At 39.5% G+C, this 27,129-nt stretch overlaps 1 protein-coding gene across 3 annotated transcripts in view; it reads right to left on the reverse strand.

The window, feature by feature from the left end:
* Positions 1 to 27,129, reverse strand: part of SHLD2 (shieldin complex subunit 2) — a 103,572-nt gene that overhangs the window by 47,762 nt on the left and 28,681 nt on the right. For 2 of the 3 annotated variants that reach the window (XM_082854223.1, XM_082854221.1), the window contains exon 3: positions 605 to 2,137. In XM_082854223.1, the coding sequence (XP_082710349.1) occupies positions 605 to 2,132 (1,528 nt within the window). In that variant the 5' untranslated portion in view covers positions 2,133 to 2,137. Of the gene's footprint in view, positions 1 to 604; positions 2,138 to 2,505; positions 2,553 to 27,129 lie in introns of those variants that run through there. The other variant, XM_082854222.1, reaches the window with a different exon arrangement.

Genomic DNA, 27,129 nt, shown 5'->3' on the forward strand with positions numbered 1-27,129 from the left:
ATTCAACCAACCACGAACAGTGGAGTACTGTAGTGTTTACAATTGAAAAGTATGCACATATAAGTGGACCCATGCAGTTCAAACCCATGTTGTTCAAGGCCTTACAGTAATTTAAATAATTTTAAAATGCAATAGAAATTCTATGTTCCCTCAATAAGAATGTAGTGTGCACGGCTTTATTAGGGATTAAGTAGTAGATATATTGTCCTTTTATCATAAGATGGTTAATACACCTAAGGAAAAGGGTAAAAAAAAAGATATACATAAATAAAACTATAAAAGACAAAGAAAGAGTCTGATGATACACGACATGAATGCTAGCACAGTGAATGAAAGGAGGAGCAAGCAGAGAAGGCTTCTTAAGGAGAAGATGAGTGGGAAGGAGGGACAGAACTAAGAAGGACAGACAAACGCTCAGAAATGGCAACGCACAGGACCCTGGGAAGGGGTGAAGAGACCAACGCGGATGCCATAAGGAACTCGATCATTGCTGGAACCCTGAGAGGCAAAGGGTAAAGGGAGAATCCTCAAAGGCTTAAAGTGGGAGGGGGAAAAAGCCCACAGCTTTGTAAAATAAACTCCCACTATACCATGATGACCTTACCCGTGAGTAAAATTATATCTCCAAGAAACACTGTAAGTGCCCAAAACGCTGCAGTCCTCCACAGAAAAACCTTCTTCTTAATTTCTGATTGGTCAATTACCACAATGGTTGCTAAAGGCACTTTAGAGCCAGAATTTGGTCCAGATTTTATGTTTATTTCTTTCACGTGACATGGAGATAACACCATGACTAAACAATTATACTTCTGACTTTCAGAATCACAGTTTTTTATTAACGATGTTTTTTTAATGCCCTTAAATCCAGACACATTCCTCTGGTGCACTGTTACAGTATGATCTCTCTGATTAGAAATCAACTTGATTTTCTTAGCGACGTGGGGGACTTCAGATAGAGCTTGAGGATGGCCTGATTTGTCTTCAGAGGTCCAACTTCTTTCAACAGAACTTTTGTGGAAGGTATTTAATTGGGAACACAGTATTCCTGAGCTACATGACTCAATGCGTGTCTCATTTGGTGTCAATTTATCATCAAAACGGAAAAGTTCTTGAGATCCTATATTTTCTTCAAGACCTTTATCGGTGTTCAAGAGAACGTGGCTATTTTTTGTTTCAGGACTAAAAAGTTCAAGGGAACAGGCTTGGTTCTGTCCACCTTCATATCCTTCTGTAGAATCATCATTGGGCTGAATCAAATTATCTTCAGTTATTCTTATTTCCCCATGACTTGCCTCTGGTTCAATCTCCATTTTAATGGTTCCTTTATTTATAGAATTCTGCCCTTTATACTTCCTTTGAGATAAAAAAGCAACCTGGCTGGAGGTCATTACACTGAGAAATTCAGTATCAGTGGATATTTTAAGGCCTGAGACCTTCTTAACTGTTCCTTCAGGCCTTGGTTTGTCTACTGTGCTAGAGGAAAATAATTCCCGACACTGGTTTTGTATTTCATGATGCTCTGTTGGTGCACAGTTTGTTTCCATAGCTCCTGGCCCCATATTAGTCCGTTCAGCACCACAGATCACATCCAATATAGCTGCACACTTATGATCTAACTGAAAGGAATCTTTTGGAACATTCTGACCATGTATATTTGATTGATCTTTAGGCTGTTCAACTGTGATTTTCTTATGTTCACTGAAAAGCTTTTGATACTTTTCTTCTTCAGTTAAATGTTGAAATCCGGCCTTAAATCCACATATTTGATCACTTGAGTTGGTTCTATCACTCAACCCTAAGGGGTGACTCTTCTGGGATTTTATAGTTTGTGTTTCAGAAATGCAATGTGTGAAGTCATCTTTCACGTGAACAGATCTGTTCACAGAGTTTGCTGGAAAATGACCACGAGGAAGATCTGGAGGGTCCAGAGGTTCCAGGGCCTGATAATCCTTAAGACTTTTGTGCCTGCATTTTTCATCCTTCAGATGTAAGGAATGGTGATTGTACAAAAGCTGAATTTCTTTCCAGGGGTCCGCAGTGGACACTAAAGAAGTTGGTTCCTGTGATACTGTCATTTCCAGTGGACTGATTGGAGCACCCCAAAAAATGTGGACTTGAGATCCTCCACTCATGGTTTCTGAAAGAATAAAAAATCTAAAATAAGCCTTTGTCATTAAATTTTTATAAGTTGATATTAACTTATATCCCCAAAGCAAATATAATATAAACTATGAATCAAAAACATAATTAATAGGTGATTTACATTGTTACTCCATTTAATTATAAAAGTAAGAAATATATAAGAAATCGTAAGGAGAAACCAAAGCATCCACAAAGATTGCTCACATAAAGACTCTCTTTAAGGAAAATAAAGCTCAGTATACTAACATCAACGAGTAAATCCTTAGCATGGTCACTTTTTTGTGTTGAAAAACTTGCACCATTTAAACAGTAACTTAGTAAAGAAGGCGGGAAACAGCATTTGTTTAACTGCACTATAGTCACCTTTAAATCTCCTGTTTCCCTTACTCCATTGATTATGTAAGTTTAGGGCCTCCTTCCTTCAACTGTGAACTCAGTTCCCAAGATTAGGGACTTCCCTGGTGGTCCAGTGGGTAAGACTCCATGCTCCCAATGCAGGGGGCCCGGGTTAGAACCCTGGTCCGGGAACCAGACTCCACACGCATGCCGCAATAAAGGATCCCGCGTGCCGAAACGAAGATCCCGAGTGCCGCAGCTAAGACATCCCCACAGCCAAAATGAATAAATAAATATTAAAAAAAAAAAAGTAAACACACACACACACACACACGTATCAATTCCCAATATCAAAACAGAAGGCTTGAACCAGAGAGAAAATAAAAAACCAAGGCTCTGGGGCTTCCCTGGTGGCGCAGTGGTTGAGAGTCTGCCTGCCGATGCAGGGGACACAGGTTTGTGCCCCAGTCCGGGAAGATCCCACATGCCACAGAGCGGCTGGGCCCGTGAGCCATGGCCGCTGAGCCTGCGCGTCAGGAGCACAACGGGGGAGGCCAAAACAGAGAGAGGCCCGCGTACCGCAAAAAAAAACCCCAACAAACCAAGGCTTTTTTCAAGATGCCCAAGTGACTGTATTATCTATCTTTAATCTGTTAGCATAATCAATAGTTGCTTCTGTATTTTTAATCTTCTCTAAAATACACCAGATTAAGAAAAGTCACTTTGTAATACACAGATTAAAAAACTCATTATAATTTAAAGTTTTTCATTAACTGTGGCACTTGATATAAGTAAACCTAAGTAAGCATCATATTTAGTGAGATAGAAATAAAGAAACATACCAATATTTACTTGATAATAACTGACTTTCAAAAAGTTTGTGGGTATTTTTTTTTGGCCGCACTGCGTGGCTTGCGGGATCTTAGTTCCCCAACCAGGGATACAACCATGACCTTGGCAGTGAAAGTGCAGCGTCCTAACCAGACTGCCAGGGAAATCCCCAAAGAGTATTTATTAAATAGATCTATTCCTAGAGTTTGCTGATAAATTTTTTATAGTGCTACAGGGACAAAAAGACAGATTAAGTCCCTGGCCTAAGAGAACTGTCAGCCTGGTTTTAAAAAAACAAAAAGGAGAGAAAAGTAGTGAATGTAAACTCATAGTTTAAAAATAATGTAATAAATACTATAAGCTGTAAATAGGAAACAGTAGTCTCCTGGGGAGCAATGCTCCTATGGAAGGTAAGCACTATGGCTATAAGCATCTAAACAAAAGAACGAGCAGCTGTAAAAGGCAGAGTTATGAAAGACCATGGTATGTTTGAGGACTTTTGATGAGAGTACAGGGTCCTTTGTAAAAAGGTAAGAAAGTTTCAAATCATGAAAAGTCCATTTGGAAGTATGGGAAGTACGGCAGTATACAGGAAACAACAGCTATTATCCCCAATCACTCTTATCATTCCTTAAAGATTTGTTCATGGTCATCTCTTCCAAATCTAATAACCTATCCAATTATAATTCTTGTGATTTCGGTATCAATGTGGGTGTTCCTTCCAATAACCTGGCCTCTTGGTTCCTTGCCCTCTTCTCCTCCACTTATTTTATTCTCCACCTTACCTCAGTTATCCATTCTCATAATCATATAACTACCATTATCAATAACCACATACTTTTCTTTAATTTCAATTTCAACTCTACTTTCTCCTATCTTCAACTTACCCCCTCTAAATGCACAACTCCAACAGTTCTTTGACCACAAGGGATCTACGTTGAACACAATGATCATACTTCATTTTTACAGCCTCATTCTTCACTTCCCTCCTTAACCAGCTTAGATTCCATGGTCCCTTATCATAATCGTTCCCTATCATACTTGTCTAATTCTGCTGCTCTCATCTCCAAGGTATTGGCCAGCTAAACTCGAACCCTAGTTCAATCACTACCTACTCTACACCTGTAACCAATGAAAACTAGTCATTCGTTAGTTCATTACCACTAACCTCAAGGTAGTACACAGCAATCTTATCTTTTCCTGTCCATTCGTTCTCCAAGATAACTCTTTTATACCTTTTTACTCTTTAAATCCCCAGCATCTCCTCCCCTACCTTCAAGTGCAGCTGGTGATCATTTACAACTTGTCAACAACATATTTACCCACTTCTATCATACCCATATACTTTGCCCAACTTCCTATTGCTACAGACGAACTAACTGTTCGTGCTTCTATGCAAAGCCATCTCTTCCTCACTTAGACGTTAGATCTTATACCCTCTTTCCTAATCAGGTTTCAACAAGTCTCCCCTTTTCTCCTAAATCTTGATTTTTCTCTCTTTACTGGAGCGTCTCCATCAACAAACGAACATGCTGTGATTGCTCCTCAAGGTGTTACTCCTCAACTCCTCCACCCCACTTATTGCACCACTTTTCTGCTCTCCTCTACAGCAAAATTCCTTGAAAGAACTGTCAATACTCCCTCTGCTCCCATTCTCTCTTAAACCCACTCCAGTCAAGCATTGGTCCAAACCACTCCACTGAAACGGCATGCTTCAAGGTCCCCAATAACCTCCACCTTAGCATCAGTCAACTCCCCATTTTCAACTTACTCGGACTGTCAGCAGGATTTGACACCACTGATCACCGCTTTCTTCTTTCTACCTGACTTTAGGGATACCACATCCTCTTGGTTCTCATCCCACCTCACACTACCTCCCCAGTTGCTCCTTCTCAGTCTCCTTTGCTAGCTCCTTCTCATCTCCTCAACTTCTTACTCAAGGGCCCACTACTTGGCTCTCTCTCTGCACTCACCCCGTAGGTGATTTTCTTTCAGTCTCAGGATCTAAATATCTTCTAATGATTACCAGATGTATAGCCCCATCACTAATGACTAATGACCACCAGATGTATATCTGATGTAATGACCGCCAGATATGTATCTCCATTACTAATGACTAATGACTACCAGATGTATACCTCCATCACTGGTGACTAATGACCACCAGATGTATATCTGATGTCATGATTAATGACCACCAGATGTATATCTGATGGCATGACTAGTGACCACCAGATGTATATCTCCATTACTAATGACTAATGACCACCAGATGTATATCTCCACAACTAATGACTAATGACTAACAGAGGGGGCAGGGGTTCGATCCCTGGTCAGGGAACTAGATTCCATATGCCTCAACTAAGAGTTCACATGCCACAGCTAAAGATCCCATATGCTGCAACTAAGAGTTTGCATGCCACAACTAAAGATCCTGCATGCCACAATTAAGAGGTCGCATGCCGCAACTAAAGACCCCACATGCCACAACTGAAAGATCCCACGTGCTGCAACTAAGATGCAGTGCAGCCAAATAAATAAATAAATATTTTTTTTAAATCCTAGAAAGAAAAACATTGGGAAGCAAGATTAAGGACGATTTTTTTAAGATTTCTATATTTTAGAAGTTTTATTGTGAAGAATAATGTCTATTATTTTTATAATAATCAGATCTTTTTTTTGTTTGGTAATTCAGGCTTTTCTTTCATAATCTTCAAACTGGATATGGTGTTCCAATAGACATACAACAATGGACCTAAATCTAACATTGGAGAAAAAGAGCTGAGAACAATGATGTCAGCTGTTAACTTATTAGCAGCTAAAACAAAGATATACCGCTATTCTCAAACAGTTTATAATAGTGAATTATTACTAAGGAAACAAAATTATAGTAAGTTTAGGTGTCAAGTCTTGACCCATAACAAAACAAAGAGGGCTAAGTATCATAAGTACTATAACCACATATCCCACCCCCATCTAATCCTCATAGAAAGAATAATCTGCATAAAGAATAATTGGTACATTAGATCTAATTGACAGTTTACTATCTATATATCATTATTAAATTGGCCACTAGAGGGCCCCAAATAGCACAGCAAAAATGTTCAAGTTCAAAAGTTACATCAAAACCAAATGGAAGATCTAGGGGAAGATGGCGGAAGTGTAAGACGCGGAGATCACCTTCCTCCCCTTCTGGTACATCAGAAATACATCTACATGTGGAACAACTCCTACAGAACACCTACTGAACGCTGGCAGAAGACCTCAGACCTCCCAAAAGGCAAGAAACTCCCCATGTACCTGGGTTGGGCAAAAGAAAAAAGAATAAACAGAGACAAAAGAATAGGAACGAGACCTGCACCAGTGGGAGGGAGCCGTGAAGGAAGAAAGGTTTCCAAACACCAGAAACCCCTTCGCGGGTGGAGACAGCGGGTGGTGAAAGGGGAAAGCTTCGGAGCCGTGGAGGAGAGCACAGCCACAGGGGTGCGGAGGGCAAAGCAGAGAGATTCCTGCACAGAGGATCGGAGCCGACCGGCACTCACCAGCCCGAGAGGCTTCTCTGCTCACCCGCCGGAGCGGGCGGGGCTGGGAGCTGAGGCTCGGGCTTCGGTCAAAACGCAGGGAGAGGACTGGCAGCGTGAACACAGCCTGAAGGGGTTACTGCACCATGGCTAGCCGGGAGGGAGTCCGGGAAAAAGTCTGGAGCTGTTGAAGAGTCAAGAGACTTTTTCTTCCCTCTTTGTTTCCTGGTGCGCGAGGAGAGGGGATTAAGAGCGCTGCTTAAAGGAGCTCCAGAGACCGGCGCGAGCCGCGGCTAACAGCGCGGACCCCAGAGACGGGCATGAGACGCTAAGGCTGCTGCTGCCGCCACCCAGAAGCCTGTATGCCAGCACAGCTCACTATCCACACCTCCCTTCCGGGAAGCCTGTGCAGCCCGCCACTGCCAGGGTCCTGGGATCCAGGGACAACTTCCCCGGGAGAACGCACAGAGGGCCTCAGGCTGGTGCAATGTCACGACGGCTTCTGCTGCCGCAGGCTCGCCCTGCACTCCGTACCCTTCCCTTTCCCAGGCCTGAGTGAGCCGGAGCCCCCAATCAGCGGCTCCTTTAACCCCGTCCTGTCTGAGCGAAGAACAGACGCCCAACGGCGACCTACACGCAGGGACGGGGCCAAATCCAAAGCTGAACCCCGGGACCTGTGCGAACAAAGAAGAGAAAGGGAAATCTCTCCCAGCAGCCTCAGGAGCAGCAGATTAAATCTCCACAATCAACTTGATGTACCCTGCATCTCTGGAATACATGAATAGACAACGAATCATCCCAAATTGAGGAGGTGGACTTTGAGAGCAAGATTTATTATTTTCTCCCCTTTTCCTCTTTTTGTGAGTGTGTATGTGTATGCTTCTGTGTGAGATTTTGTCTGTATAGCTTTGCTTTCACCATTTGTCCTAGGGTTCTATCCGTCCGTTTTTTTACTTTAAAAAATTTTTTTTTCTTAATAATTTTTTTTTATTTAAATAACTTTATTATATTTTACCTTACTTTATTTTATTTTATTTTATCCTCTTTCTTTCTTTCTTTCTTTCTTACTTTTTCTCCCTTTTATTCTGAGCCGTGTGGATGAAAGGCTCTTAGTGCTGCAGCCAGGAGTCAGTGCTGTGCCTCTGAGGTGGGAAAGCCAACTTCAGGACACTGGTCCACAAGTGACCTCCCAGCTCCACTTAATATTAAACAGCAAATATCTCCCAGAGATCTCCATCTCAACACCAACACCCAGCTTCACTCAACGACAAGCAAGGTACAGTGCTGGACACCCTATGCCAAACAACTAGCAAGACAGGAACAAAACTCCACCCATTAGCAGAGAGGCTGCCTAAAATCATAATAAGTCCACAGACACACCAAAACACACCACCAGACATGGACATGCCCACCAGAAAGACAAGATCCAGCCTCATCCATCAGAACAGAGGCACTAGGCCCCTCCACCAGGAAGCCTAAACAACCCACTGAACCAACTTTAGCCACTGGGGACAGACACCAAAAACAACGGGAACTACGAACCTGCAGCCTGCAAAAACGAGATCCCAAACACAGTAAGATAAGCAAAATGAGAAGACAGAAAAACACACAGCAGAGGAAGAAGCAAGATAAAAACCCACCAGACCTAACAAATGAAGAGAAAATAGGCAGTCTACCTGAAAAAGAATTCAGAATAATGATAGTAAAGATGATCCAAAATCTTGGAAATAGAGTAGACAAAATGCAAGAAACATTTAACAAGGACCTAGAAGAACTAAAGAGGAAACAAGTAACAATGAACAACACAATAAATGAAATTAAAAATACTCTAGAAGGGATCAATAGCAGAATAACTGAGGCAGAAGAACGGATAAGTGACCTGGAAGATAAAATAGTGGAAATAACTACTGCAGAGCAGAATAAAGAAAAAAGAATGAAAAGAACTGAGGACAGTCTCAGAGACCTCTGGGACAACATTAAACACATCAACATTTGAAATATAAGGGTTCCAGAAGAAGAAGAGAAAAAGAAAGGGACTGAGAAAATATTTGAAGAGATTATAGTTGAAAACTTCCCTAATATGGGAAAGGAAATAGTTAATCAAGTCCAGGAAGCACAGAGAGTCCCATACAGGATAAATACAAGGAGAAATACGCCAAGACACATATTAATCAAACTGTCAAAAATTAAATACAAAGAAAACATATTAAAAGCAGCAAGGGAAAAACAACAAATAACACACAAGGGAATCCCCATACGGTTAACAGCTGATATTTCAGCAGAAACTCTGCAGGCCAGAAGGGACTGGCAGGACATATTTAAAGTAATGAAGGAGAAAAACCTGCAACCAAGATTACTCTACCCAGCAAGGATCTCACTCAGATTTGATGGAGAAATTAAAACCTTTACAGACAAGCAAAAGCTGAGAGAGTTCAGCACCACCAAACCAGCTTTACAACAAATGCTAAAGGATCTTCTCTAGGCAAGAAACACAAGAGAAGGAAAACTCCAGAATAACAAACCGAAAACAATTAAGAAAATGGGAATAGGAACATAAATATCGATAATTACCCTAAATGTAAATGGATTAAATGCTCCCACCAAAAGACACAGACTGGATGAATGGATACAAAAACAAGACCCATATATATGCTGTCTACAACAGACCGACTTCAGACCTAGAGACACATACAGACTGAAAGTAAGGGGATGGAAAAAGATATTTCATGCAAATGGAAACCAAAAGAAAGCTGGAGTAGCAATTCTCATATCAGACAAAATAGACTTTAAAATAAAGACTATTACAAGAGACAAAGAAGGACACTACATAATGATCAAGGGATCGATCCGAGAAGAAGATATAACAATTGTAAATATTTATGCGCCCAACATAGGAGCACCTCAATACATAAGGCAAATACTAACAGCCATAAAAGGCAAAATCGACAGTAACACATTCATAGTAGGGGACTTTAACACCCCACTTTCACCAATGGACAGATCACCCAAAATGAAAATAAATAAGGAAACACAAGCTTTAAATGATACATTAAACAAGATGGCCTTAATTGATATTTATAGGACATTCCATCCAAAACCAACAGAATACACATTTTTCTCAAGTGCTCATGGAACATTCTCCAGGATAGATCATATCTTGGGTCACAAGTCAAGCCTTGGTAAATCTAAGAAAATTGAAATTGTTTCAAGTATCTTTTCTGACCACAACGCTATGAGACTAGATATCAATTACAGGAAAAGATCTGTAAAAAATACAAACACATGGAGGCTAAACAATACACTACTTAATAACGAAGTGATCATAAGAAATCAAAGAGGAAATCAAAAAATACCTAGAAACAAATGACGATGGAGACACAACGACCCAAAACCTATGGGATGCAGCAAAAGCAGTGCTAAGAGGGAAGTTTATAGCAATACAATCCTACCTTAAGAAGGAGGAAACATCTCGAATAAACAACCTAACCTTGCACCTCAAGCAATTAGAGAAAGAAGAACAAAAAAACCCCAAAGTTAGCAGAAGGAAAGAAATCATAAAGATCAGATCAGAAATAAATGAAAAAGAAATGAAGGAAACGATAGCAAAGATCAATAAAACTGAAAGCTGGTTCTTTGGGAAGATAAACAAAATTGATAAACCATTAGCCAGACTCATCAAGAAAAAAAGGGAGAAGACTCAAATCAATAGAATTAGAAATGAAAAAGGAGAAGTAACAACTGACACTGCAGAAATAAAAAAGATCATGAGAGATTACTACAAGCAACTCTATGCCAATAAAATGGACAACCTGGAAGAAATGGACAAATTCTTAGAAATGCACAACCTGCCAAGACTGAATCAGGAAGAAATAGAAAATATGAACAAACCAATCAGAAGCACTGAAACTGAAACTGTGATTAAAAATCTTCCAACAAACAAAAGCTCAAGAGCAGATGGCTTCACAGGCGAATTCTATCAAATGTAGAGAAGAGCTAACACCTATCCTTCTCAAACTCTTCCAAAATATAGCAGAGGGAGAAACACTCCCAAACTCATTCTACGAGGCCACCATCACCTTGATACCAAAACCAGACAAGGATGTCACAAAGAAAGAAAACTACAGGCCAATATCACTGATGAACATAGATGCAAAAATCTTCAACAAAGTACTAGCAAACAGAATCCAACAGCACATTAAAAGGATAATACACCATGATCAAGTGGGGTTTATTCCAGGAATGCAAGGATTCTTCAATATATGCAAACCAATCAATGTGATACACCATATTAACAAATTGAAGGAGAAAAACCATATGATCATCTCAATAGATGCAGAGAAAGCTTTCGACAAAATTCAACACCTATTTAAGATAAAAACCCTCCAGAGGCTTCCCTGGTGGCACAGTGGTTGAGCGTCCGCCTGCCAATGCAGGGGACACAGGTTCATGCCCTGATCCGGGAAGATCCCACATGCCGCGGAGCGGCTAGGCCCGTGAGCCATGGCCACTGAGCCTGTACGTCTGGAGCCAGTGCTCTGCAACGGGAGAGGCCACAAGAGTGAGAGGCCCGTGTACCGCAAAAACAAAACAAAACAAAACAAAAACAAAAAACCCTCCAGAAAGTATGCATAGAGGGAACTTTCTCCAACATAATAAAGGCCATATATGACAAACCCACAGCCCACATTGTCCTCCATGGTGAAAAACTGAAAGCATTTCCACTAAGATCAGGAACAAGACAAGGCTGCCCACTCTCACCACTCTTATTCAACATAGTTTTGGAAGTTTTAGCCACAGCAATCAGAGAAGAAAAGGAAATAAAAGGAATCCAAATTGGAAAAGAAGAAGTAAAGCTGTCACTCTTTGCAGGTGACATGATACTATATATAGAGAATCCTAAAGATGCTACCAGAAAACTACTAGAGCTAATCAATGAATTTGGTAAAGTAGCAGGATACAAAATTAATGCACAGAAATCTCTGGCATTCCTATACACTAATGATGAAAAATCTGAAAGTGAAATCAAGAAAACACTCCCATTTACCACTGCAACAAAAAGAATAAAATATCTAGGAATAAACCTACCTAGGGAGACAAAAGACCTGTATGCAGAAAATTATAAGACACTGATGAAAGAAACTGAAGATGATACAAATAGATGGAGAGATATACCATGTTCTTGGTTGGAAGAATCAACATTGTGAAAACGGCTCTACTACCCAAAGCAATCTACAGATTCAATGCAATCCCTATCCAACTACCACTGGCATTTTTCACAGAACTAGAACAAAAAATTTCACAATTTGTATGGAAACACAAAAGACCCCGAATAGCCAAAGCAATCTTGGGAACGAAAAACGGAGCTGGAGGAATCAGGCTCCCTGACTTCAGACTATACTACAAAGCTACAGTAATCAAGACAGTATGGTACTGGCACAAAAACAGAAAGATAGATTAATGGAACAGGATAGAAGCCCAGAGATAAACCTACACACATATGGTCACCTTATCTTTGATAAAGGAGGCAGGAATGTACAGTGGAGAAAGGACAGCGTCTTCAATAAGTGGTGCTGGGAAAACTGGACAGGTACATGTAAAAGTATGAGATTAGATCACTCCCTAACACCATATACAAAAATAAGCTCAAAATGGATTGAAGACCTAAATGTAAGGCCAGAAACTCTCAAACTCTTAGAGAAAAACACAGGCAGAACACTCTATGACATAAATCACAGCAAGATCCTTTTTGACCCACCTCCTAGAGAAGTGGAAATAAAACCAAAAATAAACAAATGGGACCTAATGAAACTTCAAAGCTTTTGCACAGCAAAGGAAACCATAAACAAGACCAAAAGACAACCCTCAGAATGGGAGAGAATATTTGCAAATGAAGCAACTGACAAAGGATTAATCTCCAAATATACAAGCAGCTCATGCAGCTCAATAACCAAAAAACAAATAACCCAATCCAAAAATGGGCAGAAGACCTAAATAGACATTTCTCCAAAGAAGATATACAGACTGCCAGGAAACACATGAAAGAATGCTCAACATCATTAATCATTAGGGAAATGCAAATCAAAACTACAATGAGATATCATCTCATACCAGTCAGAATGGCCATCAAAAAATCTAGAAACAATAAATGCTGGAGAGGGTGGATAGAAAAGGGAAGACTCTTGCACTGCCAGTGGGAATGTGAATTGTTACAGCCACTATGGAGAACAGTAGGGAGGTTCCTTAAAAAACTACAAATAGAACTACCATATGACCCAGCAATGCCACTACTGGGCGTATACCCTGAGAAAACCATAATTCAAAGAGTCATGTACCAAAATGTTCATTGCAGCTCTATTTACAATAGCCAGGAGATGGAAACAACCGAAGTGTCCATCATCGGAAGAACGGATAAAGAAGATGTGGCACGTATATACAATGGAATATTACTCAGCCATAAAAAGAAACGAAATTGAGCTATTTGTAATGAGGTGGATGGACCTAGAGTCTGTCATACAGAGTGAAGTAAGTCAGAAAGACAAATACCATATGCTAACACATATATATGGAATTTAAGAAAAAAAAATGTCATGAAGAACCTAGGGGTAAGACAGGAATAAAGACACAGACCTACTAGAGAGGTCTGTGAGGATATGGGGAGGGGGAAGGGTAAGCTGTGACAAAGTGAGAGAGTGGCATGGACATATATACACTACCAAACGTAAAATAGATAGCTAGTGGGAAGCAGCCGCATAGCACAGGGAGATCAGTTCGGTGCTTTGTGACCACCTAGAGGGGTGGGATAGGGAAGGTGGGAGGGAGGGAGACGCAAGAGGGAAGAGATATGGGAACATATGTATATGTATAACTGATTCACTTTGTTATAAAGCAGAAACTAACACACCATTGTAAAGCAATTATACTCCAATAAAGATGTAAAAAAAAATAAAAATAAAAATATTTTAAAAAACCAAGTGGAATAGGGAGGAATATATTATTCTGACACATAGGTAGAAACACTCAGATATATTCAAATCAAGTGCATAAAATTCCTATGCTAACTAACTTCCTTCTCTAGAATCTTTGGGTTTTTCTCCAATAGTTTCTTCCCTTTAGCCTCAAATCTTTAAAAACAAAACAAACTCCCATGTTGCTTCTTTGTTCTCACTTCCTATTTATTCTACCACCCACTTAAATATGGCTCTTAACTCCAATCATTTTGCTATAACGTTTTTTACTATGGAAATCAATGAACTCTAATAGCCAAATCCAAAGGTCAGTTTTCAACACTTATCTTACTGCCATTTGAGACTGTTTATCATTCCTCTTTCCTGAAACACTCTACTTTTTTTGATTCTCTGAGACCATCAAATTAGAATTCTTTTCTGCTTAAAAAACCAGAAAACTCTTGATTTATTAATTCAATCATTCACATAACAAATACTCAGTAGTGTGTGCCAGGCATCATGCTAAGCACTGGGAATTCAACAACAACAAAAAAGAGCTTTAAGGAGCTTATAGTCTAACGGGAGAGCTAAAATGACAACTGTAAAATAGAGAAATTGAGTAACCACAGGAATACATGCAGGGTGTCCCTAGGAGGGAGAAGCCTGGGGCAACTCAACCAAATAAGACTGCCCATTACCTGCATTTTTCATAGGCTCTCTGGACTACGTTTAGTGACAAAAGTTTGAAACTGAATTTAAATAATATTCATAAAAACGGAGTGCAATACAGTCCCAAGGCATCCCTGCACTCCACCCCAACACCGGAGCCAGTAAAGCAGCCTCCACTGTCTTACCCAAGGGACAGACCTGCAATAGGTAATCTCCAAAAGGTTTAAAAAGAGTGTAAGACATTCACTGCTTCTAGGTCCTCACTTAACATTTTCTCCTAAATGTCCTGCAATCTGACTTCTATTTTCTGTCTCCATTAAGACAACAGTGAAGCCCAAATTGTCAAATAAGTATCCACAGTACTTCACCACTCCAACTGTGAAATTCTTTACTTAGTTTCTAGAACACTACTCTTTCCTGACTAGTTCTTCTACCTCTCTGGTTTTCTTTCTCTCTTTTTCCTTGGGCCATCCCATCTTTTCATTCCATACAACGCTGCAGAATTCCATCCAGTTGCATTCATTTAACTACTAAATATCCAATTATGCTTTACCAGGCTATATTGAACCAACCACTCTCCCTAACATCAGACTTATATTTCTAGTATCATTATATCTGACACAATCACAGTAGATAAAAAAGAAATGTTCTTATGGCAGTTTCTCAGAAACCTAAAAATAGAACTACCATATGACCCAGTAATTCCACTCTTGGGTATATATCTAAAACCAACAAAAACACTAATTCAAAAAGATACATGCACCCCAATGTTCATAGCAGCATTATTTACAATAGCCAAGATGTGGAAGCAACTTAAGTGTCCATCGACAGATGAATGGATAAATAAGATGTGGTATACGTATACAATGGTATATTACTCAGCCATAATAAAGGAAAGAAATTTTGCTATTTGCAACAACATCGATGGACTTGGAGAGTATTATGCTAAATGAAGTCAGACAGAGGAAAACAAATACTATAAGGTATCACTTATATGTGGAATCTAAAAAATAAAACATACTAGTGAATATAACAAAAAAGAAACAGACTCACAGATATAGAGAACAAACAAGTGGTTACCAGTGGGGTGTGGGAAGGGGAGAAGGACAAGATAAAGGGAGGGGATTAAGAGGTACACACTAGGGACTTCTCTGGTGGTGCAGTGGTTAAGAATCTGCCTGCCAATGCAGGGGACACGGGTTCAAGCCCTGGTCCGGAAAGATCTTACATGCCGCGGAGCAACTAAGCCCGTGCGCCACAACTACTGAGCCTGTGCTCTAGAGCCCACAAGCCACAACTACTGAGCCCGCATGCCACAACTACTGAAGCCTGCCTAGAGCCCATGCTCCACAACAAGAGAAGCCACCGCAATGAGAAGCCCGCACACTGTAACAAAGAGTAGACCCCACTCGCCGCAACTAGAGAAAGCCCACGCAGCAATGAAGACCCAATACAGCCAAAAATAAATAAATAAATTAATTAAAAAAAAAGAGGTACACACTATTATGTATAAAATAAATAAATAAGCTACAAGGATACAACTCAGGGAATATAGCCAATATTTTATAATGGCTATAAATGGAATATAGCCTTTAAAAATTATGAATCACTATGTCATACACACAAAACATATAATATTGTACATCAACTATACCTCAATTAAAAAAAAAGAAAGCAATGTTCTATTTAGTCTCTTTCTTGAAGGGAAAAATCTGACTAAATGACCCTATATCCGACTAGATTCCATAGTCCTTGGGTTCAAGTTTGGGATGAAGGTTATGAGGCCCAGAGGCCACAGATTCCCAAGATTCAGAGCTCTCCTTGCCTTCTAGGCAGGGGAAGTCGCTGAAGCACACAGGGGTGACACGAAGCAGTATTGAGAGTTCAGACAAGATCTCCCAGGACGAGAGATGTCTGAAATAAATTAAAGGTCTATAAAATACAAGGTTATTTGTATATAACAATTACTTTAGTCTGCCTTCACTTATTTGTCTGAATATATACCCGTGTACGTGTGGGACTCCTCCTTCCTGCTCAAAAGAAAAAAAACAAAAACTGATGTGAAAGTATGGTCCTGTTAATTCAAAAGAGACTAATTTTTTAAAGAAGTCGTTATATCTAAGGCTGCAGCTAGTAACTCTAATTTATAGGATTTGTGAGTCTGTGAGCAGGGGGATGCGATGTGGTGAGGCCAGAGGGAAACAAAATATTTATAGCAAAAATATACTGACTGAGAGTTAAGTTGTGAACACTGACATATTTCAATGATCTTTGGATAACTTTTGGGTGGACTCAGAGGGTTAAAGCTCATTAAGATACCAGATGAAACTTGCAAGTACATATCCATTACCATAGTTAATAATTATACAATTTCTCAATCGGCAGAAGGCCACTTTAGTCAGAAAGACCAATGCAACCATAGTCCTTTATCTTTAGAGTGGTCAGAGTCTGATGAATGGGTCAAAGATTTATAAAACAGGATGAACCATATCAGCAGGTTTGTCTTTGCAGAACACTGCAACTAAAAATGCTTGTTACAAAATATATGTGGTTAAAAGGGAGTGCTTTCTCCATCTTATTACCAACCTAAAAACTCATCATTATAAGGCCTTTCCATGTCAATTTTACCAAAAAAAACCGAGCATCATAAAGTTACTCAAAAGCATCAAATGACAACATGAAGAGGCAGCATAGGATTGTAATTAAAAGTATGGGTTTTGCAGCAAGATAGACATGGGTTAAAACCCTACTCTGCAACTTACTAAAAATGTAAACTTGAAATTGTTGAAGCTAGGTGAGATACATACATACATACATACATATATATATATATACATATTCTTTATATTTTGTATATAGTTGAAAACATCCATAATAACAAAATTAATTTCTTTATATGTCCAGTGAGAATTGTCTCCTTATCTTTCAAATGAAAATAACATCCATCCCTATCTTACAGTGTTGCTGTGAAATGGGCACAGAGTACTTACTCAATAAAGATTTGAGTCTTAAACCTCAGGAACTCTACACATACATATCGATACTTGGTGACACATAAAAACCAGCCCATTGTATTTCAGGGGGTTTTTTTGGTGTGTATTTTTACATAGTTGTAACCATAAAATTGAAATAATTTTGTATTCTGCTTCAGTCCATGTAATGCTACTCTTTTATGTCAACCTATAAATTCTTAAACATTTTTTTAAAATAAATTTATTTATTTATTTTTGGCTGCGTTGGGTCTTCATTGCTGCGCGTGGGCTTTCTCTAGTTGCCGTGAGCGGGGGCTACTCTTCGTTTTGGCGCACAGGATTCTCATTGTGGTGGCTTCTTTTGTTGCAGAGCGCAGGCTCAGTAGTTGTGGTGCACGGGCTTAGTTGCTCCACAGTATGTGGGATCCTCCCGGACCAGGGGACCCGTGTCCCCTTCATTGGCAGGCGGAATCTTAACCACTACGCCACCAGGGAAGTCATTCCTAATCTTTTTTTTTTTTTTTTTTTTGCGGTACGCGGGCCTCTCACTGTTGTGGCCTCTCCCGTTGCGGAGCAACAGGCTACGGACGCGCACGCTCAGCGGCCATGGCTCACGGGCGCAGCCGCTTCGCGGCATGTGGGATCTTCCCGGACCGGGGCACGAACCCGTGTCCCCTGCATCGGCAGGCGGACTCTCAACCACTGCGCCACCAGGGAAGCCCCATTCCTAACCATTTTTAACGCTAGCTTAATATTTTCATAATGAATCTTATTTAGTTCACCATTACTCTCTAATTCACTCATTTGTTTCTAACTTGTCACTATTATAGCCATTGCTGCAATAAATAATTTGAGGAATTTAGCATTTCCTTTTAATTATTTTCTTGTGATAAATTCCCAGGTATGGAATTATTGGGTCAAAGATAATGTACATTGTTACAGCTCTTAATATTTATTATCGTGTTGCTTGCAAAAGAACTGGACAGTTTATAACACCACAAACAATGGCCAAGAGTTCCAGTCTTACCACAACTTTGTTAGCATATTAAAAAGTAATTTTGGGACTTCCCTGGTGGTCCAGTGGGTAAGACTCCACGTTCCCAATGCAGGGGGCCCCGGTTCGATTACTGGTCAGGGAACTAGACCCCCCGTGCATGCCACAACTAAGACCCAGTGCAGCCTAAATAAATAAATAGAATTTTTTTTTAAGTAATTTTACTAGTGAGGGTACAGAGGTACTTCACTGGTGTTTCATTTGCATTTCTCCAATTATTTCCAAATTGAAAAAATAGTGAATTTTAAATTACATTTGGATTAAAATCCTTAATATATAGGGAATATGCAAGCATGTGCACACAGACACACAAAGTAATAGAAAAATGGGTTAAGAAGATAACCAGGTTGGGAATTCCCTGGCAGTCCAGTGGTTAGGATGCGGGCTTTCACTGCCTTGGATCCGGGTTCGATCCCTGGTATGGGAACTAAGATCCCACAAGCTGCATGGTGCAGCCAAAAAATAAAAAAAGTAGATAACCAGGTTTATAGCACAGAAAAAAATACATGGTTAGAAACAAAGAAAACATTCAACCTCCTCATAAAATGAAATAAAATTTTATAAATTAATGAAAAAACATTTCTACCTATCAAACTTGCAAAGATTCATGAAAAGGGTACAAAGGTGCAGGGCAATAGCTTATACTAATAAGAGTTTAAACTAGTAACATCCTTCTGGAGGGCAATATGGCAATGTATGTCAAAAGTCTTAAAATTCTGTATCCCTTTGACCCCATAATTATACTTCTAGGGATCTAACCTAAAGAGAAAAACATCGTATACACTCTCATAGATTTAGCTACAAGGATGTTCACAGCAGTATCATGTAAAATGTTAGAAAAGTGAGGAAAACGTGCATTGACTGAGGTCTGATAAATTATGGCACATCCATACAAAGGCAAAACTATATAGCCATTTAAAGTCATGAAGATATGTATTACCACAAAAAATTTTCCTTAATATACTGCTATGTAAAACAAGGAGACTATAGAAGATTATATATGGAAAGATTTTATTTTATTTTTTTAAAAACAGTATTCAAGGGGCTTCCCTGGTGGCGCAGTGGTTGAGAGTCCGCCTACCGATGCAGAGGACACAGGTTCGTGCCCCGGTCCGGGAAGATCCCACAGGCCGCGGAGCGGCCGGGCCCGTTGAGCCATGGCCGCTGAGCCTGCGCGTCCGGAGCCTGTGCTCCGCAACGGGAGAGGCCACAACAGTGAGAGGCCCGCGTACTGCAAAAAAAATTAAAAAAATAAAAATAAAATAAAAACAGTATTCAGGGGCTTCCCTGGTTGTGCAGTGGTTGAGAATCCACCTGCCAATGCAGGGGACACGGGTTCAAGCCCTGTTCTGGGAAGATCCCATGTGCAGCGGAGCAACTAAACCCATGTGCCACAACTACTGAGCCTGCGCTCTAGAGCCCGCGAGCCACAACTACTGAGCCCACGTGCCACAACTACTGAAGCCCGCATGCCTAGAGCCCGTGCTCTACAACAAGAGAGGCCACTGCAATGAGAAGCCTGCTCACCGCAATTAGAGAAAGCCCACGCGCAGCAACGAAGACACAACACAGCCAAAAATAAAAATAAATAAAATAAATTTATTTTAAAAAAAACAGTATTCAGGTTACTACTATTTACATTGAAGTTAGAAACCATTTCTACAGTTTCCACGTGTTCTCCATAGTGACTGATACAAGTGGTGCTAAAAAAGAAATAGTTCTATTCTTTAACCTCATTCAATCAATCCAATTTATCTTAATTCACTGTGCTAAGAAATAACATTGAATATTAGTAAACCACCTACTATGCACATTCATGGTAAACTTGTCACTCTTACAAATACCCAATAGTTACTAAATGCTACTATCTGAATTTCCTACTTAAAAAGATAGAATGTTGCCACATTTTATGTCACTAAAGGGTATAAGACACACCATCTGCCCCTCAAAAAAATCAATTGAAGTTTGAAGCTATTACTCATTCTTGTATCTAAAATAATAGCTACTGGGGCTTCCCTGGTGGCGCAGTGGTTGAGAGTCCGCCTGCCGATGCAGGGGACACTGGTTCGTGCCCCGGTCTGGGAAGATCCCACATGCCATGGAGCGACTACGCCCGTGAGCCATGGCCGCCGAGCCTGCGTGTCCGGAGCCTGTGCTCCGCAACAGGAGAGGCCACAACAATGAGAGGCCCGCGTACCGCAAAAAAAATAATAATAATAAAATAAAATAATAGCTACTAAAACAAACCTTTAAGCAGACAATTGATTTCTTAAATCTTTTTGCATAAGCTCTCATTTCCTTTGCGACAGGCTTTGGTTTTTCAAGTGAGAGATGTGTAATCATGTTCTCATCACCACCTGAGGTACCCTATGATTAGTGCGGTGCAGTGAGCCTCTTAGTCCTGCTTGCAATGCAGTAGGAATTTCTTCCTCCCAGCCCCTATTCCAGGCATTTTCCTTCTACCAGTAAGTATTTAAACAGGAAGTGACCCTTAATCTAGCTGCTCTTCTGCCTTAAAGAATAGGGTGACCGGACATCCTGATCTGCCCAGTATGGTCCTAGTTTAAGCATGCTATCCTGGTGTCCTGTTTCGTTGGTCTCCCTTCTCACTCTTAAAAATGTCTAGGTTTAGGAATAAATTACATGGTGTCCTAGTTAAGAACCATATAAATACACGAATAAATGTCCTATTAGTGAAGAGTGTGCCTCCTAATACATTTTATCAGAAACATTATAACAATAGTTAGGAACAACTTAAGAAATAAAGAGAAACACTCTGTTTCATTTTCTTGTAACAAGTTTTTAAAAATAAAACACTAATAGAAATAAGGCTGAATTGCATCTAAAATATATAATATGCATTTAAGAAATCTCACAACACAGATAAAAATTAAATGAGGTAGAAAAGAGAATTAACCTGCTTGGAAGCTAAAGAATCTAGCTTCGGGTTCTGGGTAATGAGGCTGCAGACACAGGTATAAAATCTTTTGGATCCAGTCTTCCTAGAAAATATCTCAGACAGCAAGATGTCAACTTATCCAAGACTCACCCTTCCTAAGGAAAGTCAAAGGAGCAATCCTAAAATGTCACACTTCACTCCCCCATCTCCCACACTATGTAACTGCAAAAGAACTAAACTGTAAGATTAGTAATCATGATCTCAAGCAAAACATGGGTCCCAGGGGTCTGCCTGCCAACACCTGCCAACACACTTGCTCTTATCTCCACCCACCCCCTAAAAAAGGTGAAAAACACAAAATCAAGGAAAAAAAAAAAACTTTGCAACTTCAGTCCTAACATTCCTTTGTAAAAAGTCCATGTTCATCTCAGCAAATGGCAACTCCTTTCTCCCAGTTCCTCAAGCCAAAAACCTTGGTATCCTCTCTGACTTCTCTCTTTCTCTCATACTTCCAATTTGTCATCAAATCCTTTTAGCCCTACCTTTAAAATTCATTCAGAACTTGACCACTTTTCTCCACCTTCACCTGCTCCTGCCCTGGTTCAAATCACCATCATCTGGATTATTTGCAGTAACCTGATTTTCCTTCTTATTCTACTGCGTCCTCAGAAAACAGGTTTATAGAAGTGAAGGGAACTTGCCAGGTCACACAGCCTGCAGGCAGTGGAGCCAAGACTGGAATGAGGAAATCAAACTGCAGAGCCTAAAATCTTAATCCGTCTACCACACTGCCTCTCTGGGTTTTTGACTTTGCACAACTGTGGAGCTAGAATCCAAGCCGGAACGCTGCCATTAAGTCATATGAAACACACTCAGAAAACACTGGTGGAACTTCCCTGGTGGCACAGTGGTTAAGACTCTGCCTGCAAATGCAGGGGACACGGGTTTGAGCCCTGGTCCAGGAACATCCCACATGCCTCGGAGTAACTAAGCCCGTGCGTCACAACTACTACTGAGGCTTTGCTCTAGAGCCCATGAGCCACAACTACCGAAGCCCGCGCACCTAGAACCCGTGCTCCACAAGAGAAGCCACCGCAATGAGAGGCCCGCGCACCACAACAAAGAATAGCCCCCTCTCGCCACAACTAGAGAAAGCCTGAGCACAGCAATGAAGACCCGATGCAGCCAAAAATAAATAAATAAATAAATTTATGTTTTTTAAAAAAGCACTGGCTTATCTAGAGAGGTAAGAAAAGAACTTCAACATAAAGGAGCTACATTATCAAAGAATTCCACTTAGAAGGTTTACTGTAAAGTTAATAATGAAGTGAATAATAAATAGCTTTTAAGAGGACCTCTCTCTCTTTCTCTTTCTTAATACCTTCCTTCAAATCTGACAAATTTTCTCTCTCCCTCCCTCCCTCCCTTTCCCTCTCTCTCCCTCTCTTTAGTCATCTGGCAATGGGATGATAAATTTCCTAGACATTAAATATTCAAATTTAAAAACCTGTTGCTGGGAATTCCCTGGCGGTCCAGTGGTTAGTACTCTGCGCTTCCACTGCACGGGGCATGGGTTCGATCCCTGGTCAAGGAACTAAGATCCCACATGCCACAACACAGCCAAATAAATAAATAAATAAATAAATAAATAAAAACCTGTTGCTTAGCAAGTTAAAATATACAGAGTAAATGTAACAAACCATAGATGACAGACCTACTTGCCTGACCTAAACCACTTTCTTCCTTTCACCTTAAATACCCCAAGGTATACCTCAGCATCTATGTGCACTAGCTGTTCCCTTAGCCTTAAACGTTCTTCCCCTAGACTCTTGTTTACTATTTTTAAAATTTGAAGTACAATTAAACATTCAATAACAGGCACAGGTCTTAACAGTTCTGTTCGATGACTATTGACAATGGTCTACACCCATGTAACCATCACCCAAAACAAAATACAGAACATTCCCATGATCTCAGGAAGTTCTTTCATGTCTTTTTCTAAACAGCTTCCTTCCCTTCCCAACCTACAATTATCTTCTGATTTCTATCACTACAGAATAGTTTTGTCTTTTCTTGAACTTCATATAAACAATACAGTATATGCTCATTTATGTCTAGTTCCTTTCACTTAACACAATGGTTTTGAGATTCACCTGTGTTGTTGGGTGTATCAGGTGTTGGGTACTGTGAATACACCACACACACACACAAAATACACCACAAGTTGTTTATCCATTTTCCTGTACATGGACATTTCAGTTGTTTCCAGTTTGGGGCTTTTATGAATAAGACTGCTATGAACATTCTTGAATTCATAATTTTGAGGAAATATGTTTTCATTTCTCTTCATTAAATATATAGGGGTAGAATGTTAAATCATAGGATGTATATATGTTTAACTTCAGTAGAAAATGCCAAACAGCTCTCCAAAGTAGCTATACTATCTGGCACACCCATCAGCAATGGATGAATTCCAGTTGCATCACATCATGCCCAACATTTAGTATCTTCAGCCTTTCTCTTGTTAGCCACTCTAGAGTGTGTGAGACGATATCTTATTATGAATTTACTTTGCATTATTCCCCTGTTGACTAAGTGTTGTTGACTACCTTTGCAAGTGCTTATTGGTCATTAGTATATCCTCTTTGGGGAAGTCTGTTACTGGGTTATTCCTCTTTTCCTCATTTTACTATTGAGTTATTGCACTTCTTTACATACCCTAGATATAAGTCCTTTGACAGATAGATATGCTGGAAATTTTTTTTCCCTACTCTGGACTTACCTACTCTTTTTCTTAGTGGTATCTTTTATTACTTTTTAAAATATTTATTTATTTATTTGGCTGTGCTGGGTCTTAGTTGTGGCACGTGGGATCTTTAGTTGTGGCATGAGAACTCTTAGTTGTGGCATGTGGGATCTAGTTCCCTGACCAGGGATCAAACTTGGGCCCCCTGCATTGGAAGTGTGGAGCCTTAGCCACTGGACCACCAGGGAAGTCCCTTAGTGTTATCTTGTAAAAGGCAGTAATGTTAAATTAGTTGAGGTCCAATTTATCAATTTTTTTTCTTTTACGTATCTTTTTTCTTTTAGGATCTTATCCAATAAATATTTGAATACTCCAAAGTCATAGGGATATTCTCTTTTTTTTTCTTCTAGAAGTTTTGACATTTAAAAAATATGTCCACAGATTATTTGATACTCCTCCCTTCAGGAGGTGAGGCTTAATTCCTCTACCCTTAAACATGGGCTGGAGTAATGAGTAGAATATGGTGGAAGTGATGGTATGTGACTCCCAAGACTTTGTCATAAAAGGCAATGCCACTTCCTCCTTGTGCTCCCTCTTTGATCACTTACTCTGAGGGAAGTCAGCTGCCGTGTTATGAGGGCACTCAAACAGCCCTAAGAATAGGCTCATGTGGTGAAGAACTGAGTCTCCAGCCAATAGCCAGTGAAGAGCTGAGGCCTCTAGCCAATAGCCGTGGGACATAAGCCATCTCAGAAGGGGATTCTCCAGCCCCAGTCAAGCCTTCAAATGATTACATTCTTGCTAAAATCTTGGCTACAACTGGATGAGAGACTCTGTGCTAGAATTACCTAGCTAAATTCCTCCTGTATTCCTGACACAGATTAACTGTAACATGATAAATATTTGTTACTTTAAGCCAGGAAGTATTGGGAAATTTGTTATGAAGTGAGAGATAATACAGAAATTGTATCGTTTTTGCTTTTGCATTTTAGATATATGATCCACTGCAAATTAGTTTCTGTGTATAGAATGAGTTGAGGTGATAGCTCATTGTTTTCCATATAGATATCAAGTTAGAGCAACATTTGTCTTTCTTTCTCCCATTGGACTGACTTGGCACTTTGGTGGGAAAATGTATGAGTCTATTTCTGAGATCTCTATTGTGTATCACTGATCTAAATGTCTATCCTTATGCCAACACTACACTGTCTTGATTACTGTAGCTCTGTGGAAAATCCTGACATCAGTAAACAAAAGTCCTCCAACTGTCTTTTTCAAAATTATTTTGGCTATTCTTAGACCTTTACATCTTGGTAAGTTTATAGAACTGTCTTATCTATTTCTTCAAACAAAGCCTACTAGGATGTTAAAGAAGACTGAATTGAATCTATTGGTCAATTTAGAGAGAATTCCATCTTAATAATGTTAAGTCTTCCAATCCGTGAATATGGAATATCACCATTTATCTGGGTTTTTTTTAAACTTACATTAGCAATGTTTCTACCTTTTCAGTGTTGAGAGCATATCCTTAGTTAGATTTATTCATAGGTATTTACTTTTTTTTATGCTATTAGAAATAACCGTTTTTATTTCAGTTTTCAAATAGTTCATTGCTAATATTGAGAACTACAAATTATTTTCATATAGTGATTTTGCTAAATTCACTTATTAAAATTGTTTTTTGTAGATTCCATAGGGTTTTCCATGTACACAATCATGTCATATGTAAGTAACAGTTTTAATTCTTTTCTAATTTTTATGCTTAATTATGTTCTTTTTCTTGACTTATTACACTTTCTAGGACCACTAGTTCAATGTTGAATAAAGGTGATGAAAGAGAAATATATATCCATATTACTGCTTTAAAATCTTTAGGATCTATAGCTAAGGTTGGCAAATGTTTTCTACAACAGGTCACAAAGTAAGTATTTTATGCTTTGCAGGTCATACAGTCTGTTACAATTATTGTACACTGTGGATGTAGCAAGAAAGCAGCCATGGACAATACATAAACAAATGAGCATGGCTATGTTCCAATAAAACTTTACGGTCACCGAAATTTGATTTTCCTACTTTCACATGTCACAAAATATTAGTCTCCTTTTGATTCTTTTTCAGCCATTTTATTACATATAGACCATTCTAGGTCACAAGCCACACAGGAACAGGTAATGGGCTGGATGTGGCCTACAAGCTGAAGTTTGCTGATCTCTGGTTTAGATCATTGATTGGAGAGCTTTCTTCTTTCCTAATATAAGAATTTAATGCAATGTTTCCCTCCAAACAGTGCTTAATGGCACTACTATTTGTTTCATTTGTGCTTTGTACTGTTTTTTTAGCCATCGCTATAGGATTGTCAATTTACATCTTTAACTTTACACAGTCTTCAAATAACATACAGCCAGCCTGCCATATACATGGGTTCCATATCTGCAGACTCAACCAACTGCAGATCAAAAAAAAAACCAAAACCCAGAAAGTTCCAAAAAGTAAAACTTAAATTTGCTGCATGCCAGCAACTATTAACATAGCATTTACATTGTATTCACAACTATTTACATAGCATTTACCTTGTATTAGGTATTATAAATAATCTAGAGATGACTTAAAGTATACAGGAGGATGTGCATAGGTTACATACAAATACTGTGCCATTTTACATAATGGACTTGAGAAATCTGAGGATTTTGGTATCCAAGGGAGGTCCTGGAACCACTTCCCGGGTATAACAAAGAATGACAGTACCACTTAACCTGTTCTAAGAACCTTACAACAGCATTGATTCCCAATCTGAATGTTATACTCAGGCCAAATTATTTATCAAGGTTAAGAGGGAAATAAAGGCATTTTCAGAAATGCAACATATCAAATAATTTGCCTCCCATTCACCCTTTCTTCAGCAAATTGTGGGAGTAAACCAAGAAAGAGGAAGACATAGAACAGAAGAAACAGAAGATCCAACACAGAAGAAAAGGAAATGCCTAGAATGATAGCTGGGCACTATGAGAAAATAGA

Source organism: Leucopleurus acutus (assembly GCF_964270905.1).
Source record: "Leucopleurus acutus genome assembly, chromosome: 14".
Taxonomy (NCBI): domain Eukaryota; kingdom Metazoa; phylum Chordata; class Mammalia; order Artiodactyla; family Delphinidae; genus Leucopleurus; species Leucopleurus acutus.